The 22,468-nt window shown below is 55.9% G+C and overlaps 1 protein-coding gene and 1 long non-coding RNA gene across 4 annotated transcripts in view; one reads left to right on the top strand and one right to left on the bottom strand.

Annotated features, from left to right (window-relative positions):
* The window catches only part of TTC28 (tetratricopeptide repeat domain 28), a 502,210-nt gene extending 495,614 nt beyond the window's left edge, over positions 1–6,596 (top strand). For 2 of the 3 annotated variants that reach the window (XM_058656471.1, XM_058656473.1), the window contains 6 exons: positions 228–459; positions 858–934; positions 2,160–2,183; positions 2,772–2,901; positions 4,022–4,129; positions 4,538–6,596. In XM_058656471.1, coding sequence (XP_058512454.1) covers positions 228–459; positions 858–934; positions 2,160–2,183; positions 2,772–2,901; positions 4,022–4,129; positions 4,538–6,060 — 2,094 coding nt within the window. In that variant the 3' untranslated portion in view covers positions 6,061–6,596. The remainder of the gene's footprint in view (positions 1–227; positions 460–857; positions 935–2,159; positions 2,184–2,771; positions 2,902–4,021; positions 4,130–4,537) is intronic. The other variant, XM_058656472.1, reaches the window with a different exon arrangement.
* The window catches only part of LOC131478220 (uncharacterized), a 53,303-nt gene continuing 32,506 nt past the window's right edge, over positions 1,672–22,468 (bottom strand). The window contains exons 2-4 of the long non-coding RNA XR_009244368.1: positions 21,937–22,014; positions 10,637–10,733; positions 1,672–1,750 (exon numbers count right to left, since the gene is read on the bottom strand). This is a non-coding gene — a long non-coding RNA (uncharacterized LOC131478220). The remainder of the gene's footprint in view (positions 1,751–10,636; positions 10,734–21,936; positions 22,015–22,468) is intronic.

Here is a 22,468-nt window from a genome sequence, read left to right as displayed (position 1 = left end):
GCTGAGGGTCCATCCAGCGGCCAGGAGGCGGCGGCTTTGTGCTGTGGGTGGGTCCCAGTTCTGAGATTTACTATCCAGCCACCTGGGCTTGCCTGTGTGGGGAGCCAGAGCAGGAACGCTGGGTGAGGGAAGTGGCAGAGCCCTCCGCATGGCACCCGGCAGGCCAGAAAGCCGGTGTCCTTGTTGCCTGGCCAGTCAGCCCTCTGACCGAGCCTGTGTCCTGCCAGGTGGAGAAGTCCCTACAGCGCATCCAGAACGGGCAGCGCAACGCCATGTACACGTCCCAGCAGAGCGTGGAGAACAAAGTGGGTGGCATCCCCGGCTGGCAGGCCCTGCTCACTGCTGTGGGCTTCCGTCTGGACCCTCCGGCCAGCGGGCTGCCGGCGGCCGTCTTCTTCCCCACCGCTGACCCGGGAGACCGGCTCCAACAGTGTAGCAGCACCCTGCAGTCCCTGCTGGGTGAGTCCAGGGCCTGAGCACTGAGCACGTGGGGAAGGGGAGGGTCCCTGGATCTGCCTTCCCTGGAAGTGGGGGACATGTTCGTCCCAGGCCCTGTCCCTTTAAGGGTGACAGCAAGTAAATCCTGCGAACAGTTGCTGGGAGTGGGGCAGAGCCGCATGGACGAACGACCCTGTTGGAGGCCGAGTGTCCACGCAGGCCCTCAGCAGGCCCACCCTGAGGGACGACAGAAGCTTGGGGTGTGCCCAGCTCCACCTGCCTTCCTTGGGGACCTTCTCTTCGGGAGTCACCTTTTCCAAGCACCACCAATGCCAAAGGCTGAAGGCTCTTTGCTCTGGGAGGGGGCAGGACTGTGGGCGCAGGAGCCCCCGAGTAACTCCTGCCCTTCTCTTGTTCAGGTCTGCCCAACCCTGCCCTCCAAGCCCTGTGCAAGCTCATCACGGCCTCGGAGACAGGCGAGCAGCTCATCAGCCGGGTAAGTGCGGCCCAGGTCGGGGGCTGTGGCCGCACCCTGCACCTGTTGGGTCTAAGGTGGTGGTTCCCTGGGCTGCTGTCCTACCACCTACACAGGGTAGCTCCCCAGCCTCCGGTCATGGCCTCCCGCACCCCACCATCCCACCCTGGCTCCTCGGCTGACAGACAGAGCCAGGTGTGCCCGTGCGCCACAGCCAGGATGCTGAGGGGAGGCTCACAGCCACGTCGGCGGGAACCTGGGGGCTTCTCCCCTGAGCAGCCAGCGGGGTCTGGCATCATCCCAGGATGGCCCCATATGTGGGAGGCCCCTGAAGAGCATGAAGCAGTTTAGACTTTTTAATTCAAAAAGCAGAATTACAAACACACAGTAAGGGAGGGGGAGGCAAAAATCTTGTATTTGTTGGTTCACTCCCCAAATGCCCGCAGTGGTGCATACGGTTAGACAAGAAGCCATCCTCCTCTCAAACCTAGGCTTTCTCAGATATCAGCAGGGCGCTGGAGCCGCCAGGACTTGGGCATCCCCTGTGGGCACCAGTTCATGTTGCTAAGCAGCTCTCCTGCCACACCCCATCAGCAGTCGCCTGGGGAGTTTTTCCTGGTTACTGTGGAATGCAGAGCTTGGAGACAGTGGCGGCGTTGCTCCCAGGGCTGTCAGGCAGAGCTCTTGTTAAGCAGCATATTTCCACACAGAAACCAAGCTGGCCCTCTAGGACTCACCTCTGAGGGGTGCCTGGAGCCGCCCCTGCTCGCTGCCAGCTAAGCGGCACCAGAGGTGCCCCTTGCCTGAGCTGTCCGGAGGCAGAAGCAGACGTGCGCTCTACAAAAGCAAACAGCAAGAAGTGCACAAATTCATTTGCAGAGCAGGTTTTGGGGGACTGCGAGGAGTTTCCCGACTGCTTCCCCACTGCGCCCCGGGGAGCTGTGCCGAGGCTGTCCCACAGCGGCCATGGCCTCACCCGGGACCCACACACACACCTGACCACTGTGCCTCACCCCCTCCAGCCTCTTCTGGCGAGCAAGGACAGGCCTGGCTGACCCTGCCTGTGCCCCTTGGCCCTGCACGTCCCCTTGTGTGTGTGCCCTGCTGGATCCTGCTCCTCTCCCAAGTGGCGGTCAGAGCCACGGCCTGCTGTGGTGCTTCCTAAAGCAGCAATCAGCTCGTGTTGCATAACAGCCTGTGCTTGAGTCTAAATCTCTCTTTCTCTCTCTTTCTCTGCTGGCCGAAGGCTGTTAAAAATATGGTGGGAATGGTGAGTATTGCTTTCAGTAGCGACTGGTAAGGTGAGCACCCCGCCGCCCCGACCTGCCCCCCCTGCACCAGCCCCGTCCACGCTCTGAGCTTGGCATGCACGCACTGCCCAGCACAGCTCCAGCCCAGCTGGCCTGAGCCAGCCCTTTGCTCTGGCTGCCCCTCCCCTGCTCTGCCCATCTGTGTCCTGATCCGACATGATCAGGCTCCCCCTAACAGCAGGGGCGGGTACAGTCAGCATGAGTGATGCTGAGGGCTGCCAGGCTCTGCGGTGCGTCCAGTGGCCACATGCATTTGTCCTTGTATGCTGGACTCTGAGACCCACGCTTCCTCTTCAGGGCTGACCCTGATGGGCAGCTGGCAGGCAAGCAGGCCCCTCTTGTGCATTTCAGAGTTGCTGTGAGCAGCCCCCAGTCTCCCAGTGCCCCGGGTCTTTCAGACAAGGCAGCGGGAAGTCCCCTGTAGGATCCTGGCACTCTGCCCGCGAGGCGAGAGGGAGAGGGTCATTAGCAGTGCCGGGCTCAGGACCCAGGGGTGCGAGTTTGAGACCAGCGCAGGCTGTCACTCACATTCACCTCTTCCCTGGCAGCTCCATCAGGTGCTGGTGCAGCTCCAGGCCAGCGAGAAGGAGCAGGACTTTGCCGCAGCGCCCATCCAGGTCTCCATCAGCGTGCAGCTGTGGCGGCTCCCTGGCTGCCACGAGTTCCTGGCGGCTCTAGGTAGGTCCATGCGCCTGGCCGCCTGGCCGCTTCTGTCCCCTCTTACACGTGCTCTTCCTCCTGGTTTTGCTGGGGTCTCAGCTCAGTAGCATCTCAGGTGTCTGGCTGGAAACTTCACGCAGTCCCTCCCAGGCATCACACGGCCCAACTGCACTGTCTCCCTCTCTCCTTGGGAATCGGCTGCTCCCAGCAAGTCAGAGGGTATGCTGTGCTGAGGAAACTAAACTCAGAGCCCTCCAAAGCAGTGGCCTCTGCCATTTGCTTCTGGAAACTGGCAGGTGGCAGGGCTGTCATGCTGGGTTGGGTGCTTGGCAGTAGAGTCCCTGGGCAGGGGCCAGGCCACCCCTGGGGGCACGTGAAGACCTCACTGATGAGCCTCCCTCTGCTGGTTCACGCCCCACATGTGCCTAACACCCAGGGCGGGGCCAGGCCCAAGCCACGAGAGACTCCCTCAGGGTCTCCTGGTAGACGCAGGGCCCCAAGCACTTGTGCCAGCCCTACTGCCGTCCCAGGCCATTAGCAGGGAGCCGACTTAGAGCCAGCATTGTGATGTGAGCACAGGTGTCCTGCTGTGGCTTCCTGGCTTCACAGTGCAGCCCTGCTGGAGCCCTCGGAGACTTCCTGTTGGCTTCAGGGACCATGTCTGAGTCATGGTGCCCAGAATGCCAGGGTGCCGCCCCAGCAGGCCTGCCTGTACAGGCCCCCAGGTGCGGTTCGGCAGTGCCCACAAGTAGGACACTGGGTGCTGACCCCTCGAGCAGGGTGCCTGTCCTCAGGCAGACAGACTTGCAGTGTCGTCCAGCAGCATGTCAGCTGGCCTGGCCGGGACAGAGGGCCATCTCTGCAGGTGGTTTGGCCAGCCAGAGCCGCCACCCACAGTCCTGGGCCATGGCCCATCTCTGGCTGCAATGCTCTAGGCAGATGCTGCCGGGACAGAGAAGAGAAGCCACTGTAGGCACTCCTAGCCCTAAGCTCAGCCCGAGTGCATGAGAGCCCAGCAGTGCAGCAGCTCACCTGGCGACAGGGCCGCGTGCAGTGGCCATTCTGGCTGCCCTCGTGCGCTCAGTATAGAATGTCCCCACGGGAGCGGGTGTTCATGGTCTCTCTACCCCTCCCCCAGGCTTTGATCTCTGCGAGGTCGGTCAGGAGGAGGTCATCCTGAAGACCGGGAAGCAGGCCAGCCGGCGCGCCATGCACTTCGCACTGCAGGCCCTGCTCGCGCTCTTTGGTGAGAGCTTCCCTCGGGGCTGGCGCCGCGGGAGAACACAGTGCATGGGGGTGTGTGCCGGCGCATGCACAGCCGGCTGGGCCCTACACTCCCACAGGGTGCTCGGTGTGCTGACACGGGCTGTGAGGAGAGCGGGGTAGGGCGGTGAGGTAGTGGCCCCCGAGGACAGCAGCCATTCTCAGTGTCTGCATGACTGGCTGGGTCTGGTCTGGGATCTTCCAGGGATACCTGCAGGGCAGGGGGAGAGGCAGCTGAGAGGGAGAGCCTGGACAGGGTGGGGTTTAGGACGGCGACACAGGGCTCTGTCCCAAGCAGAGCAGCGGCCAGGGGCTGGCTGTGCTGTCCGGGTGTCGGGAGCATGGCAGCAGCTCAGAGCCGCCCAGCTAAGTGCCCGCATGATGTGTTCAGATTCCACAGAGCTGCCCAAGCGCCTCAGCCTGGACAGCTCCTCCTCGCTGGAGTCCCTGGCCTCTGCGCAGTCGGTCTCCAACGCCCTGCCCACGGGCTTCCAGCACCCACCCTTCTCCCCCACGGGCGTGGACAGCGTGGCCTCAGACGCCATCTCCGTGTACAGCCTCAGCTCCATCGCCTCCTCCATGAGCTTCGTCTCCAAGCCCGAGGCGGGGCTGGAAGGTGTGGGCCCCAGGGCGCGGCAAGACTATGAGCGGGCCAAGAATAGCGCCCCGCAGCGGGCCACTCTGCCCGCCCAGAGCCGCCCCACGGGCCACAGGGAAGAAGAAGAATACGAGGGCTTCTCCATCATCAGCACCGAGCCCCTGGCCTACCCCGAGAGCAGGAAGAGCCGCTTCTCACCGGACCCCAAGGTCCCACGGGGAGGGCTCCAGGCCTCCGTGAGCTCCCGGGGGAGCGTCAGCACCCCCAACTCCCCAGTAAAGATGACACTCATTCCCAGCCCCAACTCCCCCTTCCAGAAGGTGGGGAAGCTGGCAAGTTCGGACACAGGGGAGTCGGACCAGTCCAGCACTGAGACAGACAGCACCGTGAAGTCCCAGGAGGAGAGCGAGCCCAAGCTTGAGCCACAGGAGCTGGCCCAGAAGATCCTGGAGGAGACGCAGAGCCACCTCCTGGCCGTGGAGCGGCTGCAGCGCAGTGGCCAGGCCACCAAAGGCCCTGGCCCTGAGGACGTGCGCCCGGCGCCCAGCGGCTGCGTGTTCAGGGCATCTGAGACGAGCGCCTTCAGCAGGCCCATCCTGTCCCACCAGAAGAGCCAGGCCTCGCCAGTGCCCGTGAGACCAAAGCCCCCCACCCGGAGCTCGTCCCTCCCCAAGGTGGGCTCCGGCTGCAGCAGCCCCATGGCCTCAGAGGCGTCCGCCAAGGACAGCCCGAGCCAGCACAGCGACCGCCCCTCGCCTGACCAGCCACTCTTCAAGCTCAAGTACCCCAGTTCGCCCTACAGCGGACACATCTCTAAGTCACCGAGGAACCTGTCCCCCAGCTCGGGCCACCAGTCGCCCGCGGGCAGCGCCCCATCCCCAGCACTCTCGTACTCCTCAGCTGGCTCCGCACGCTCAAGTCCAGCAGATGCGCCCGACCTGGACAAGCTGAAGATGGCCGCCATCGATGAGAAGGTGCAGGCTGTCCACAACCTCAAGATGTTCTGGCAGAGCACGGCCCAGCACCCGCCAGGCCCCGTGAAGCTCTTCCGGGGCACCCCTGGCACCCTGACGTCCAAGAGGGACGTCCTCAGCCTGCTGAACCTGTCCCCCCGACACAACAAGAAGGAGGAGGGGGTGGACAGGCTGGAGCTGCAGGAGCTGTCGGCGCCACAGCAGGCCCCCCCCAACGGACACTGGCGCCCTGAGACTGTGGGCCCTGCCAGCGTCGCACCTGCGCGCCCCCTGAGACTCCCCTCCGGAAACGGCTACAAGTTCCTGTCCCCGGGCAGGTTCTTCCCCTCCTCCAAGTGCTAGAGCCGATGCACAGCGGCCAAGACTCCCAGCACTGCCCTGGACGGGCTGGAGGGGTCGCCCCACAGCCACCAGCACCACCTCACGCCTCTGCGCTCTGGGTGAGGGCCACCACCACACACGGCGGCCTCTCTGGGCCGATTCCCCCAAAGCAGGACTGCCGTGGGTCAGCAGAGACTCAGGCACTGTCTACACTCACCATGGGGTCTCAGGCGGACGCAACAGGATCTCCTCCAAACCCGGCCTCTGTTCTTGGGGAGCAGAGCTCCTGGTAGGTATCCTGGGGGGAGCAGCACAGACCCTAAGGGGCACATTCACAGCACGTGCTGTCCCAGCCAAGACAGGCAGGGGCGCCCACAGCCACAAGAACCCACGGCACCTGGACCTGGCCTGGCTCTGCTCCACCCAGCTTGCCAACCTCCTCGGGCCCCACTGCCAACCAAACTTGAATTTTATGAAGAAATTTACATAACTGTTATCCAGGCATTTCAGAACTATGCAATTGTGATTTAAAATGCAACTTTGTGCTTTTAAAACATTGCTGATCTTTTTTGTACATGGATAAACAACCTGGTTTTATTATCAATAGTACTTTGCATTTATAGCTGTTATTTTTAAAAATCTCAAAAAGGTTTTGTAAAATGTCAAATTCTGAACAGTCATCAGTAAATAATTATTAAGCTTAGGGGGAAAAGTCAGAATTATTCAGCTTCCTCACATGCAAAAACCACCACCTCCCCCAGCTAATGAGGCTGAATCAGAATTGCGCCTTCCAGCTCCTGTCCCCTCCGGTCAGCTGCCCACCACCACTGTCGTGCCCACAGCCCTGAGACGGCAAGGACCAGGCCAGTGGGGGATGACAGCCTTTAATTTATTTTAATAAAGCAATGAAATACTGAAAACCATCCTTAGAACAACATTTTGGTGGACAATTTAAATGTTTCTTTCAGATAATTCCTCCTCCTTGTGAGGGCACGTCCCAGAGCAGGCTGCTACCTGGCCCGGGCAGCCTGTTCTTGGGACGGCTGCTGCCGCCTCCTGGCTTGGGGTCGGAGCTGTGCCCTTCCTTGGGAGCCCCACCCTGGCAGAGAAGTGCTTTATAAACAACAGACTGCTCAGAGAGGGAAACAAGGGGAGACCAGCACTGCACAGCCCAGGAGAACCATGGCATGCCCTGCCACCCCTGTGTCCTGGCGCCTCCTGGGGCTGCCAGGCCGGGTGCCGTCCCCTGAGTGAAAAGCACGCAACCCAGTGCAGGTTCAGTTCACACCAAAGACGGCACACCGGTCACAGAGGCGCTGGGCTCCCGGGTGGCATCTGCTCACCCACAGGTCATATTTGGACTTGAGCTAAGGATAGGTTTTACCAATGGTTATATAAATACCTACACACTATTCTCGATTTTACCTCTTAGCCCACAATGCCTAATATCCAATACTGGGCCCTTCAAGGCGAAGTTTTCTGACTCCAGCGACAGCTGACGTAAAACCCAACTGTAGCCTAGGAGGAGAGCGCTCCAGGGAGCCTGGGCACCCTGAGCATGCGGGGCAGGCTGGGTGAATAAAGCACCCCCTGCCTGGGTCAGGCTTCACCTTAGTCCAGGAAACTGGGATGCCCTGCCTTGCCCCCCACGGCTCCTCAGCACACAGCAACTGAGAGGAGTCATCACTCCTCTCAGGAACCCTAGACACCAGGACTAAGAAGAGAAAATCCGCCACTAAAATGGACAGCTGGGTCCACATCAGCATGCAGTAAAACGCAACACTTCTCACCTCAAGGCCCTCCCCTCATCCTGCCCCCACCTCCTTCAGTCCCAGGGATCCCCGGCTGGGGGGCACTGGCAGCGTAGCCACACCCACTCGCAGACTCCCCAGGTGGACAGCTGGGTCAGCTTGGGCTCAGGTTGGGAAAACCCGATGCAATAATCTGGTTTGTGTTTAAGAGTAGGCAGAAAGTAACAACCTTGTAACTTCATCACCTGTTTCGCTGTTTCATCTGAACTGACTGTACCTGTGCTTTGTGGACAGGGCCCCTGTTTGCACCAGCCCCGATGGCACCCCCAAGGTCCCCTCCCTCCTCCGGCGCCTCCCATGGCCACTCACGCTCCCTCCCTATGTGCGGTGTTAGCCATCTTTGGCCTCTGTGGACTTTTTTGTAAATGACACGGTTTCCAGACGGCATTACACTTTTTCTATTGCAAAGTTTACCATGGAGAAGAACTTCATATTTTTATGGAGATTGCGGAGGCACTTGGCCTCCTTCCTTTGTGATGTCGTGTCTATTAAAGCATGGGTTCTGACGTTTTACGTGCTGTGTCCATGTTGCTCTCCCTCCTCGCCCACACTTCCTAGCTCTCTGACACACACAGGCCCCGCTCGCTAAGGAGCAGGGCCTCCCCGCCACCTTAAGGGGAGATGGTCTGATGGCCCACAAACACCACAGTGCAGTGAACATTCCCCCACCCGATCCCCGCTGAGCAACACTGTGGTGCCACTGGGTCTGTGCTGCCGGCCTCCCATATGGACACAGGTTCAAGCCTTTGCTGCTCCACTTCTGACCCAGCTCCCTGTGAATGTGGAGGGAATAGAACAGGAGATGGCCCACGTTCCTGGGCCCCGGCACCCAGGTGAGACACCGGGATGGGGTTCCAGGCTCCCAGCTCCCACATGGCCCAGGCCCAGTCGTAAATGTCATGTAGCGAGTGTGAGTCAACAGACAGAAGGTCTCTCCTCCTAATTCTGCCTTTCAAATAAACACATCATTAAAAATTTTAAAAAGAAACTTTGGGAAACAACCATAGAGGAGAAGGCTGAGAAGCATGAAGGAAGAGTGAACAGAAAACAGGGTCAGCATGACTCAAAGGGAAGCAGATATTGACAGGAGGGAGAGGGATGCCTCCTCTGGGTGCCAGTGACACAGACAAGGCGTCACAGTGCTGCAGGCTTGGGAAGAACAGGGTGACTAAGTGCAGAATCACAAAAAAATACAAAGCGTACTTCCAAACTGGTTAGTGGAGGAGAGGGAAAAAACCCACTTTTGAAAACCCTGACTGATCTAAAGAAACAGGCAATAGTAAGAGAAACAAAAGCTTCCAGGCAGGGCAGGGTGGGCGCTGGGCACGCTGGCACAGCAGCTGTAGGCGGGAGGGTCTGGTCTGATCCCTGCTTCCTCTGCACACAGCTCTCTCCTGGTGGGCACCTGGGAGGCAGCAGATGATGGGCCAAGTATCTGGAGCTCTGCCAAAGCCAGGGGGCCCCCAATAGAGTTCTGGGTTCCTGGCTCGGCCTGGCACCGCCCCCAGCATTGCATACACCCGGGGAGTGAGCCGGCACATAGGAGAGGTCAGTTGGTCTCTAGCCAGCGCCTCTCTGACCCCACCTCCAGCTCTCTTTCAAATAAAGAAAAATCAACAGATTTAAAATCAGGATATAAAAGCAATAGAAATCTATTTAACCATAAATGTGAGTGAACTCAACATCCCTTAAGTAACTGTATGCTGCTTTGCAGAAACCTACCAGAGCTTAAGGGTTGGGGTGGCTGATGATAAAAGGACAGAATACAGCACTGAAGTGTGAGGCACAAGACAGCTCGTTTCCCAAGAACAGAACGAGCAGAGAGGCAAGATCCTACACTTCCAGGCACCTGACCATCTCCGTAGGCCCAAACTGCAAAAAAGGCCAAAGGGTGGGACTGCAAGTTTGGAAAAACTGGCTGTTAACAGGCAGTTCTCAGCCGTTACACCTCGTAGCTGCTAACCCACGCCAGCAAACAGCAGCAGCTGCTGGGCTCGAGGACGCAGAGGTGGCATCAGGGAAAGTGCTCCGCAGGTCACACGGCCAATGGCTGGACAAGAGTTGTTCCCATCACTGACACAGACCCAGAGCACAACAGGACCAAGGCAGGCTCAGCAGACAGCGTGTGAGAAAACACTACGGAGCAAACTCAGGGCTGCCTCCAGTCACCTCAGGGTGTCCTCTGGACAGAGCCGTCTGCACTGGGGACTACAACACCTCACCTTCAGCAACAAGATAACCCGCGTTTATAGATGACAGGTGTCCTCCGGGACCCATGAGGGGTTGGTCTCAGGTCCCCTCTCCCCCACAAGTGCTCAAGTCCCTTACAAAGAACAGCACAGGATTTGCAAAGACCCGCACTCTGACTGGACAGGATGCAGCCGGTTAGGTCACCGCCTGCGACACTGGCATCCCATCACACTGGGTGCTGGTCCAAGTCCCAGCCGCTCCAGTTTGGATCCAGCTCCCTGCTAATGGCCTGGGAAAAGCAGCAGAGGACAGCCCCAAGCTTGAGGTCCCTGCCACCCATGTGGGAGACCCAGATGAAGCTCCAGGCTTCTGCCTGGCCCAGCAGTAGCCACTGTGGCCATCTGTGGGGTGAACCACACACACATGATCTCTCTCTTATTTTGCCTTTTAAATACACAAAATAAACCTTTAAAAACCAAGAACAAAATAGGACCTAAGCACATCTGGATTCCTCTTTAAAACCACAGGGTGTGAATCTTTGTGGCACTGCACTGGTTGACAAACGACAATAGAAAGAAAAGTCAGTGTGTGCCTACCTCAGGTGGAATTCCTTTCTCCTAATCAGATCCATCCGTGGTTGGCTGGATCTGTGGGTCAGACGTCACAGACACAGTTGGCCAGATGTCCTAACAGCTGGGGAACAGAATCAGTTATTCCACAAAGGTTAGCAGGATGCGGGCTCCTAAAGACCACCTACTCAACTCCACGCTGTGTGCCCCCGAGGGTGCAGAACCCGCAGCAGCCTGTGCTGCCGCCAGGGTCCAGGCGGAGGAGGGCGCTGGCGCAGCTCATGGAAAATGCAATCCTCTTCTGATTCAACTTTCTGGGCATTTTCCCCAGCACCCACAAGTGTCAGGAATGAAAATTAAAATCACCTAGGGGCAAGATTCAAGAAGCTGGGAGAAGAGTAAAGAACTACAACGAAGCGGGGTGGGCGAAATATGACGGAAATTAAAGATAACAGTGTTTGGATGACTAAGGAAAGCAAATGTGGAAGGAGGACAAAAAAAAAGAGAAACAGAAATCTTCTGAGCAGGTCATGCGTGTGTACACGCTCGTGCAGGGGGCTGCGGAGGGAGAGGGGGATGTACAGAGCTGTATCTGAAGATGTAGCATTGCTGAGAAACGCCACGCTCCGAAAGGTTTCCTGCCAGTTCATGCTGCATCTACAGTGGAAGCAGGGCAGGACCACGGTGGGGAAGTGGGGCATGGCTTGGCAGCAGAACACAGTTCCCTGCAGCCTGGCCCATCCTCGTCCGTGCACCTGCGCTTGCACAGAGCAAATGCGGGAACAAGGGAAAGCAGGGTAACTGCACAGCAATACACCCATGTATACAAACGTTCAGGAAAGACAACACGATCCAAATTACAAACTCCAAAGGGAACGAGCCATCCTGGCTCCTCACCTGAGTCTCCAAGGTGCACTGGGACCAGCCCACGGGTCCAGCTCCCATCCAATGCTTGTTTGGAGCTCTCTCTTTTCAGCTTATAAGATACGAGAGATATGAGTTGGGCTGGGCTGGCCAGGGGCAGCGATATGGGCTTAGTGGACGCTAGGGGCATAGCACCAGTGGGCATATGGGGACCTGGGAGCTCATGTCTAGGCAAGTGGAGCAGACCTGCGGATTTCCTCATGTGCTTGTCTGAGGACAGGAAGGAAGAGGAGAGGGATGGTGAAGGAGGGGAGGGGAGAGGGGAGGAGAGCGCCCCAGGACAGCATGCCGCCCTGGTGTTCTGGTGCACCAGGCCTGGAGAACTTCAACGGGCCTGGATCTTGGGTGTGTGGAGGGGTAAGGCACCAGGCCAGCACATGTGCCAGGAGCTTGAGACCCTAGTGGGTGGAGCTGGCTGGGCTCCCAACAGCGCAACCTGGAACTGGGGGTGGACAGAGTACAGCCAGACTATAGCACCCAACCAGCACATGTGAGACCCAAGGAGTGGGGAGGGCATGAGTCAGGTGTTGGGGCTGTGAGGGGCTCCCCTGTTGGGCCACTACTCCCACTGATTAGTATGAGAGCTGGGATCAAGGGCAGACCAGGCCGGGCAGGGTTCCAATACCTGTTGGACTGCACGTAAGCTGGGTTAGGCAGAAATTCAGGCTGAGTTGACTCTACCTACTGGTGCATATATAGCCCAGAGTGGGTATGGGTTGGCTGGGCTTTGCTGCAGCACTAGCTGACAGATACTGGCACAGTGGGCAAATTCTGTCAAGCTAAACTGCAGAACCACCTGCAGAGCGCAAGATTTGGGAGTGGGAATAGTCCATTAGGGAAACTGGGCACATCTCTCTCGGGTTGTCACTCCCACTGGTAAGCATGAGAAACAGCTGGTGGTGGGCATGGCTAAACAAAGTGGCACCCACTAGAATGAGTGTGGCCTGGATAGAGGGGTTGGTCGGGCTGAACTAGACTTCAATGCCGATTGACATGCATGAGAGCTGAATGGGATGTGAGACAGAATGGATCAGTCTACTGTATGTACTGGCAAGCATAGTGGGGGTTACTGTGGTGTGCCTGAAGGCTGAGTGTGTGGAGGGCAGGATTGAGCTGGGCTGCAATACCCTTCCTTTGGTTTACGTAGGAGACAGGGCTGGAGACAGAACTAACCCAGCAATTGCAACTACCAGCATGTGCACACAGGCTGATGTAAGTGACAGACTGAGCGAGACCCTGTACTAGCAATCATATGTAAGAATCACATCTGGGCCCGGCAGTGTGGCCTAGTGGCTAAAGTCCTCGCCTTGAACGCTCCGGAATCCCATACGGGTGCCGGTACTAATCCCGGAAGCTCCACTTCCCATCCAGCTCCCTGCTTGTGGCCTGGGAAAGCAGTCGAGGACAGCCCAAGGCCTTGGGACCCTGCACCCGCGTGGGAGACCTGGAAGAGGTTCCTAGTTCCCGGCTTCGGATCGGTGCGCACCGGCCGTTGCGGCTCACTTGGGGAGTGAATCATCGGATGGAAGATCTTCCTCTCTGTCTCTCCTCCTCTCTGTATATCTGACTTTGTAATAACAATCAATAAATCTTAAAAAAAAAAAAATCACACCTGGGATCACCTCAGGTGAGGTTTCTTTGGGGATCCCCCCAACTGAACCGATGGACTCAGAACTCCAATCATGAACAGAAGTGCAGGTTCCTTGGTCTGATAGTGGAGTGCAGGTGTCAGAGCTGGGTCTCCCCAGTGGCTTTGACGGAGCAGTGGACAGCATATCCAGGTGCACATGGAGGATATGGCAGTCCACTGGAGCCTGCAGAGGATACGTGGTACCATAATAGAGGATGGAGGACAGAACAAATTGATCAACTACCCCAGCCAAGTGTTGGCAGTGAAAATCTGGGCAAATGGAGACTCTAGGCTGGACTGTATCAGCCAGTACATCACGGAGGGATCTATCTCATCATGCTTGGAGTGGCGAGATCAACAGCATTTCAGAACTACCGAATTATCAGAACCACTTGAGCAGGACCCTTGGAGCATGCCCCACATTGGGGACCCCGAGATGGCACTGGGTGGCCGTCTCAGGGTATGGAAGTGGTGGGTAGGCTGGGTGTGGCTTCTCCCCTTATTTGCCCCCTTCCCCCAGATACAGGAAGGAAAAAAAAGAATGTAGAAACAATGATATCACCACTTTCCTCTAAACCTTGATCCTTCCCACCTTAAGCAACTATAAAACATTAAAAAAAAAAAAAAAAAAAGATATGAAGAGGAGAAATGACACCCAGTTGGTTCATGAAGCTACTCTTAACTCAGCAACTAACAGCAAGGCTGAGAGAAAGCTGTGCCCACTTCATTTATGAGTGGACACGTTAATGTCCAGATGAAACAGTGGCCATAAAATCCTCACACTTTAAAGTGGAGTTAACAGCTTGAGAGTGGATGAACATGTTGGTAACGTGGTAGTGTCAGTCCTCACTGATAGTTATACAAAACTAGTGCCTCTGAGGGGCCATCGTGCAGGTCCTATAGGGACATTCAAAACACAGGTTGTTGCCTGCAGGGCTGGCATCCTATATGGGCACAGGTTCAAGCCCTGGCTGCTCTACTTCTCTCTCGCTCTTTCTCTCTAAATATTTATTTATTTTATTGGAAAGGCAGATACAGAGAGGAGAAGAGACAAAGATCTTCCGTCTGTTGGTTCACTCCCAAGTGGCCGCAAATTCTGGAGCTGAGCTGATCTGAAGCCAGGTGCCTCTTCTAGGTCTCCCACATGGGTGCAGGATCCCAAGGTTTTGGGCCATCCTCAACTACTTTTCCAGGCCACAGGCAGGGAGCTGGATGGGAAGTAGGGGAGCCAGGACACGAACCAACACCCATATCCGATCCCAGCACATACACGGCGAGAACTTTAGCCTCTAGGCTACTGCACTGGGCTCTGGCTGCTCCACTTCTAATCCAGCTCCCTGCCAGCGTGCCTGGGAAAGCTGTGTCCCAAGTGCTGTGCCCCTGCCACCCATGTGGGAGACAAGAATGAAGACCCAAGCTCCCGGCCTTGGCCCACCCTAGAGCTGACCATCACATCATCATAGCCACAAGATGGGAAGATCTAACTGCCTGTCTCTGTCTCTGTCTCTGTCTCTCTCACACACACACACGGGATGGGAGGGAAAGAGGAACATGAAACATAATCATATCTATGAAAATAAAATTACAGGGGTTTAATTTTCATCATTTCTATCTTAGGAACTGGCACACATGAGTTCTGTTTTTTAGAATAATTTACTGTATGTATTTGAGAGTTACAGATTGAGAGAGGTTTGCATCTGCTGGCTCACTCCCCAAATGCCCAGCTGTTGAGACTGGGCTAAAGCCAGGAGCCCGGGGCTTCATCCGTCTTTCACATGGGTAGCAGGAGCTCAAACACTTGGGGCTGCTTTCTGCTGTTTCTCCCAGGCCATGAGCAGGGAGCTGGATCAGAAGTGGAGCAGCCAGGACTTGAACCAGTCCTCATATCAGATGCTGGCACTGTAGGCAGACCTTAGCCCTATGCCACAGCGCCAGCCCCCACACAGGAATCCCGTGTCTTGCACTAGGATCATACAAGAAGCAAAAGGCATTATACTCCTAGAACAAGGAGATGCATCTGCACCTTTGTCCCTGGAAGCCCAAACAGCCATCGGCCTCCTACCTGTGCGTGGTCAGGATCACTGTGTGGGCACAACTATGGGTCGACCAGCGTGGAAGGCTCACAGACACAGGGCAAGAGGACTGCCCCCATACCTTGGCCGATGCGGAAGGGTTCCATGCAACTCACCATACGCCTCCCTGCTCGGGGCTCAGCTGCCGACCCACACAGAGGATGAGGACACGCGGGGCCAACGCCTCCCTGCTCGGGGCTCAGCTGCCGACCCACACAGAGGATGAGGACACGCGGGGCCACTCTTGGCTACCGTGGCTGCCTTAACGTGGCGACTCTAAAGCTGTACCGACAGACACTTCCTGTGTGGAACCTCTGGTGCTGTGGACAGGGACCACGGCTGGGCACTGGTCTCGGCTCCAGCGTGGCCTCAGCTTCCCCAGTGAGCTCGCACATGCGCGGCCTCCCCAGCTACTAAATAACAGTAGACAGCAGGGAACTGACAGGCTAACGGCGCTGGTGCTCCAGCAAATGAGAGCCGACATCTGGATCAAACGCATTAAGAAAACACTTTACTCCCCAAATGGATTTCACCCAATCTCAAGATATTTATTAAGTTTATAGCAATGGCATGTCTTTTGAGCTTTGGGGGAATAATAATCCGTAAATATATAAATATTCTCCATATACTTATCTTAGAAGAAATGTTTGCAGATTCGCAGCTCCCTTTAGATCCCAGAACAGAGCCTGCCTTGCAGTTTACTGGGACGAGTGAGTGAATCTCAATACTGACATGCCTGGTAGCATTTGCCAAAAGTCTGATTAAAAAAAAAAAAAAAAAGATTACAGAGATTTCTGAAGTGTAGTCGTTTTCTTTTTGAACCCCACCCCCCACTCCGCAAAGTAAAAATAAAAATAAAATTGATATGGACTTGAAGGGAGAAAACAGTCCATCATCATCTCAGAACTCATTCATTGCACAAGTATCTGTAGAGGGTTTATGTTGTAATAAACAGAACACAACCAATTAAAAACAGGCAACTGGAAAGTTAAAATGAGTGTCAGAAATACAGCTTACGCACTCCACAGACGCCAGTGGCTCCTATACCACACCCGAGGCCGCCAGTCGGACGGGTGACCGTGCCTGTCAGAGCCACCTGCACCCCGGCCAGCTGTGTCTCGCTCCCAGGCCTCTGCTCTTCTGGCTGCAGCCGACTATGCCAGGGCCGACAAGGGCAACCCAGGTACCTGATGCCCACAACTGAATGGCCTTGACTGCCTAAAAGCAGCACATCAGAAGGTGGCAGGAGGAGGGCTGACATGCCGACCAAGGCTGCACAGCATGGCCTGGGAAGAGCCAGGGGCGCCATGGCCTTCCACGTAAGTCAAGGTGAACCCCCAACCCCTCTCAACAGCCTCCCTCCAGCTACCACAGGGGCTCCCTCTGGGGTCCCTCTCACGACCACCGCCTCCACTGCCCTAGACCTCTTCCCTGCCCACAGAAGGGCGGTACCCCAGTAACGTCCCCCCTCCCATGCGCTGCCAGCTTCCTCCATGAGCAGACAAGTGAGTGCCAAGCTCTCCAGCCTGCCCAGGACCCCCACCTGCCCGAGACGCCACATCTCTGCTCTCTTTTCAGGATAAAGCCCCATGCAGCCTATACTTGGAGTCCCCAACCCTGTTCTCCTTTCTTTTAGGAAAGATTTGTTTATTTCAAAGTTATAGAGAGAAAGTGAGAGCGAGGGGGGGAGGGAATGGAGGGGGAAACAGGGAAAAGAGAAGCAGAAGGGAGAGGGAGAAAAGGGGCAGGGCAAAGAGGGAAAGGAGGATGGAGGAGTGGGGGGGTAAGCAGGCTGCAGGATGGGAGAGAAAGAGGAGGGGGAGAGAGAGGAGGGGGAGGGAGAGAAAGAGGAGGGGGACAGGGAGGAGGGGGAGGAGGAGGGGGAGGAGGAGGGGGAGGGAGAAGGCTGTAGGAGAGGAGGGGAGGAGGGGGAGTAGGGGGAAGGGGAAGGAGGGAGAAGGCTGTGGGATGGGAGGAGGGGGAAGGGGGTAGGAGGAGGGGGAAAGAGGGAGGAGGAGGGGAGGGGGAGGAGCGGGGAGGGAGAGGAGGAAAGAGGGAGGAGGGGGAGGAGTGGAAGAGGGGGAGGAGAGGAGAGGGATGAGAGGTTGCACAAGGAGAAGGGGAGGGGAAAACAGAGGAGGGAGAAGAATCTTCCATCATTGGTTTGCTCCCCAAATGGCCACTGGTCAAGAGCTTCTTCTGTGTCCCCCGTATAGCTGCAAGGACCCAAGCACTTGGGCCATCTTCCCTGTTTCCCAGGCACCTCAGCAGGGAGCTGGAGAGGAAGTAGAGTAGCCAGGATTGGGACTGGAATTGGTACCCATGTGGGAGGCCAGTGTTGAAAGTGGTGGCTTAACTTGCTGTGCCACAACCCTGCTCCTCTTCGCTCCTGAATCCCCCTTTCAGATCAGAGTCCCGCTAGCAGCACACGAACAGCTGTGTCTTGGATACAAAACCCAGGGGCTGACCCTGGTTCTCAGGGGTGCAGTGGGGCGGACACAGCGTTCCTCAAAACCAGTCTCAGGGCGACAGTCTGGTCTGCATCTAACTGACCTTGAGCTTGCTGTGAACACACTGTGATCAGACGAGCCACACAGGCAGGAGAGTTGAGAACTCGCACCTGCCTCTCCACACGGGTGTGGGCACGCACGGCCCGAGCCACCCAGACGGGACCAGCAGGACCCAGGACCCAGACTCCATCTTCTCTGTACCTGGACCACAAAGCCGCATGTACTTAACGACCACAACACAGGAAAGCACCAGTCAGTCCCAAAGAACAAAGCTACTGCTCAAGTCAGGGGGGCAGGTGTGCAGCCCAGCAGTGAAGATGCCTCAATCGCACATCACCGCCTGCTCTGGCTCCTGTCAGCGCTCCCGCTGGAGCAGGCCCTGGTCCAGCCCTGGCTGCTGCACCCATCTGAGGAGTGGACCAGTAGATGGTCTCCCTCCCTAACTGCCTCAAATGAGTGAATGAGTTCTATACAATAAAAGAGAGAGATTAAGATTCAGCACACCAGTGGTCCTCTGGAAGTGCACCTACAAGCAAGTCTACGAAGGCAACATCAGGCTAGCCTCATGGCAGTAAATCATTTCCACACATTGTGTCTGGCAGCTGACCAAGCCGATCACCAGCCCAGGACTCGGGAACGCAAAGGCCTTTGTTGGTCTTGAAGGACACCTGGGCCGTGCCTCTGCCAGCTGTGTTCAGGAACAGCAACCCCAGCCACTGGTCAGGCAGGTGTAGATAGCCATACCTATTAAGCTGCACCACAGCCGGTCAGCTCACCAACCTGGCCCCAAGGTACTCTGAGCCAAGAGATAAGCGCACACGTCAGGCCAGAGTGCAGGGAGGGACAACACCCCGACGCCAATACAGCAGCCTCAGGCCCCCGGTCAGAGGCTCCCGCCGAGCGCCGCTTCCTCCCAGTCGCTGGGGTCAAAGTGACTGCTTGGGAGCGTGTGCTTCCTGTAGACTGGCTATGGAGGCTAAAGAATGTTCACTTTAACCCCAATCTCACCAAGCAGAAAAAGTGGCTATGTACATAGGGTTGTAAAATCCCTAGGGAAGGGCTGGTGCCATGGCATTATGGGCCAAGTTGCCACCTGCAGCACTGGCACCAACTCAAGTCCCAGCTCCCTGCTAATGGCCTAGGAAACAGCGGAAGACGGTCCAAGCGCCTGAACCCTGCCACCACACGGGTGACCAGGATGCAACTCCTGGCTCCGGCCCCGCGTGGCCCTGGCTGTTGTGCTCATCTGGGAGTCAATCAACAGATGAAACATCTCTCCTGCCCTCCTTTCTCCTAATTCTTTCAAATAAATAAATCCTAAAAAAACAAAAAACAAAAAACCTCCAGAGCTGCCAGTTGGACACACAGCTTTTCAAACTCCCAGAATTCACAGAAGGCTGGCTGGCTTTTAGAAACGTGTTCCTGATAACAAAAACAATCAATCAATCAATCAATCAAACTTTTGGAGCTGGTGTTACGGTGCAGTGGGCTAAGCCACCATCTGAGCTGCTGGCATCCTGTATGGGTGCTGGTATGAGTCCTGGCTGCCTGACTTCCAACCCAGCCAGGCGCTTGGGTCCCTGCCACCCAGGACCTGGATGGAGTCCCTGACTCCTGGCTCTGACTTGGCCCGGCCATCTGGGGAGTGAGCCAGCAGATGGATGGGCTCTGTCTTCTTCCTTGTCACTCTGCTTTTCAAACACATTCATTATGAAAAAAAAAAAGTACTAAGACTAACGTATTTTCCTGGATATGTGTGTGTGTGTGTGTGTGTGTGTGTGTGTGTGTGTGTGTGAGTGTGAGTGAGAGAGAGAGAGAGAGAGAGAGAGAGCAACCAAGCAAGCATGAGCTATCTTCTACCCACTGGTCCACTCCCCAAATGGCTAAAATGGCCAGAGCTGGGTCAGTGTGCAGCGAAGAGCTTCTTCAGGTCTCGCACATGGGTGCAGGGCCCAAGCACTTGGCCGTCCTCTGCTGCTTCCCCAGGTGTACTGGCAGGGAGCTGGGTCAGAGTGGAGCAGCTGGGCTAAACCCAGTGCCTCGATGGGATGCGGGCACAGCAGGCAGTGGCTTTACCCACCACACCACAGTGTTGGCCCTTCAAATAAATATTTTAAGAACAACATCTGGCATCTAGCATACTGTTTTTTGATGAATAAGCTGAAAACAATGGCTTTTCTCTCCTTTGAAAATCTGTAAATAATTGTTTTGGAAAAAACTCCCATGTAGCAGGACTTGGTGTAACATTTTCCCTAAACCATAAATAACCTGCTTTCATATGCATATTAGCTCAGTTATTCTTGCTGTAAGAGCTCAAAAGCTCCTTTAGTTGGCACCAGGGTGGGCATGCGTCTCAGAGGTTAACATGCCACGTGGCCTGACTGCATCCACAGCAGGATGCGTGGGTTCGAGTCCTGGTTCTACCCCAATTCTGGCTTGCCACTGATGCCCACCCTGTGAGGCAGCAGGTGCTGGCCAAACTGGCACTGAGTCCTGCAGAGAGTGCCGGGGCGGGGGGGTTGAACCAGTGGCTGGAAGATCTTTCAGTCTCTTTCCACCTTTCAAATTAGATTCTTTTTAAAAAAAACAAAAAAAACACCTCACAGTACAGCAGAGAAACCACAAAAACAAAAACCAAAGAGGAAAGTCACGAGCAGGTACACTGCTTACAGAAGGGATCTTTGCCTCCAGTGACGTGGGATTTACTTCATCTGCTGCTGCCACAGGCGCCAGCCCAGGCTGCACCGGAGCAGGGCCGACACGGAGGAGGAGGGGCTCGCTCCCCACGGGAGGACTTGGGGTCCACCCCAGTGAAAAGTGTGCCCCTACTCTGCTCCTTCCAGATGCCGCTCACACTGGTTGTCCCACGCAGGCATCCAGGAATCACCCAGAGACCCCGCCCTCTGCTTCCTGTCACTAAAAATACCAAGTGCTCCTTTTCCTGACAGAGGTGACTTTGGGACTGTGTCCAGTCGCCGTGAGCCTGCGAGCCCTGGGCAAGGGAGCGCTATCACCGGCCCTCCCCACAGAGCCCATCTGGGGGTCCCTCTCCCTTGCTGTGCCCTGAACTCGGGCAGAGGCTTTTATGTTTATTGCAGACAGGGAACTGAGAGGGCCTTCTGTGAACACGACTCATAAACTTGAGTGGTTTATTGCCCGAAAGACATCCAATTACTGCAGTGCTAATATCTAGCTAATCTTACACTAGAAAGTTTTTTGTTGTTTTTTGTTTTCAGGGGCAAATGCCAATGAAGAGTATCTGCTGTGCATTTTCTGAAAGCTAAGCTGAAATGTAAAATGCTAGCAATTATCAACAAAAATGTTCTTAGCTCATGAGAGTGACTAAGGTACAGAAGCCAGTATTTCTGCGTGTCCGCTGCCCGGGTCGGGCCGGCACATGGCCGTCTGAGTTCTGTGTCCCGGCAGTCAGCAAGCACGCTCAGCATGATGTGGGAGCCTTGTCCTCAGCGGATCGCGGAGCGACACTACACTCCCACCGGAATCATCTACTCTGATGAATTCAATTCCATCTGCAAACGCTTGAATCTCACCAATCAAGATGATGCTACCTCACCCCCATTTTCATCAACCTTAATGCCATTACTGAAAGGGTTAACTGTAAAGGTGACTGTACTCCTGAAGTCTGGAATCTCCAAAGAGACAGCTGCATTCTGTTACAGGCAAAGCTCCTGTTCCTGAAACACCAGGAGGCAGGCAGGAGAGAGGGAGAACCTCGGAGTTTTTGGATTTACGGGTAAGACAGCTACCTTCAAGGCGTGCTGTTTTGTTACTGTCCGTGTTGAAGTGATATGAGCAGGACCCCCAACTATACATTGTAAATTCCTATCACATGCTTTCTGTTCTGTGTCACTGATAGCCCCTAATCATGTACTTGCTCGCTGTCACATAGCTTTTGATTCTCTTACTATAAAAACCTCACGATTATTTCATTTGGGGCACTTCTTGTTCATGGCAAGAGGCTGCCCCTTGGACTAGAAAGTAAAATCATCTCACTCACCTTGGCGTCTCGCTTGAGTCACTGAACCCCAACACAATACAATACTGACAAACTGTGACACGTTTCTGCAAGGCTGACCAAGAATGCTCAGGCCCCAAGCACGGGCCCTGGGAGCCAGCTGTCCCATCAGGGAGGCTGTGACATCTCCCCCTCCCCTGGACCCCAGTACTCACCCAAGGCCAAGAAGGAAGCGGTGGGATGCACTCCAGCTGAAGAGCCTAACCCAGAGACCTGTCTGCAGCACAAACCACCTACAAAACAGAAAACTACTCACTCGAAAGAAATTGTCCTTAAACATCTCAACTATAGCGTGTGTGGGGGCGGGGAGGCACGGAGGCACTGTGGTGTACAGGGTTACACCGCACGTCTCATATGGGCGACAGCTCAAGTCTTGGCTGTTCCACTCTGCTAGAAAGGCAGTGGAAGACGGCCCATGCGCTGGAGTCCCTGTCACCCGTGTGACAGCCCGAGGTTCCTGGCTTCTGCCTGGCCCAGCTCCGCCTGTTGCAGCCAGCTGGGAACTGAATCAGAAAATGGAAGATCTGTCTCTTCCTGTCTCTTGGTCACAATGCCTTTCAAATAAATACACTTCTGTACCATTTTAAGAAGTTTTAAATGTCTAATTCAGGGGCCACAGTGGGGGCTCAACAGGCTAATCCTCTGTCAGCAAATACAGCACACCATATGCATGCCAGTTCGTGCCCC

Source organism: Ochotona princeps, chromosome 29 (genome assembly GCF_030435755.1).
Source record: "Ochotona princeps isolate mOchPri1 chromosome 29, mOchPri1.hap1, whole genome shotgun sequence".
Taxonomy (NCBI): domain Eukaryota; kingdom Metazoa; phylum Chordata; class Mammalia; order Lagomorpha; family Ochotonidae; genus Ochotona; species Ochotona princeps.
Note: the sequence above shows the minus strand (reverse complement) of the source record. Positions and strands in the feature narration are given on the sequence as shown.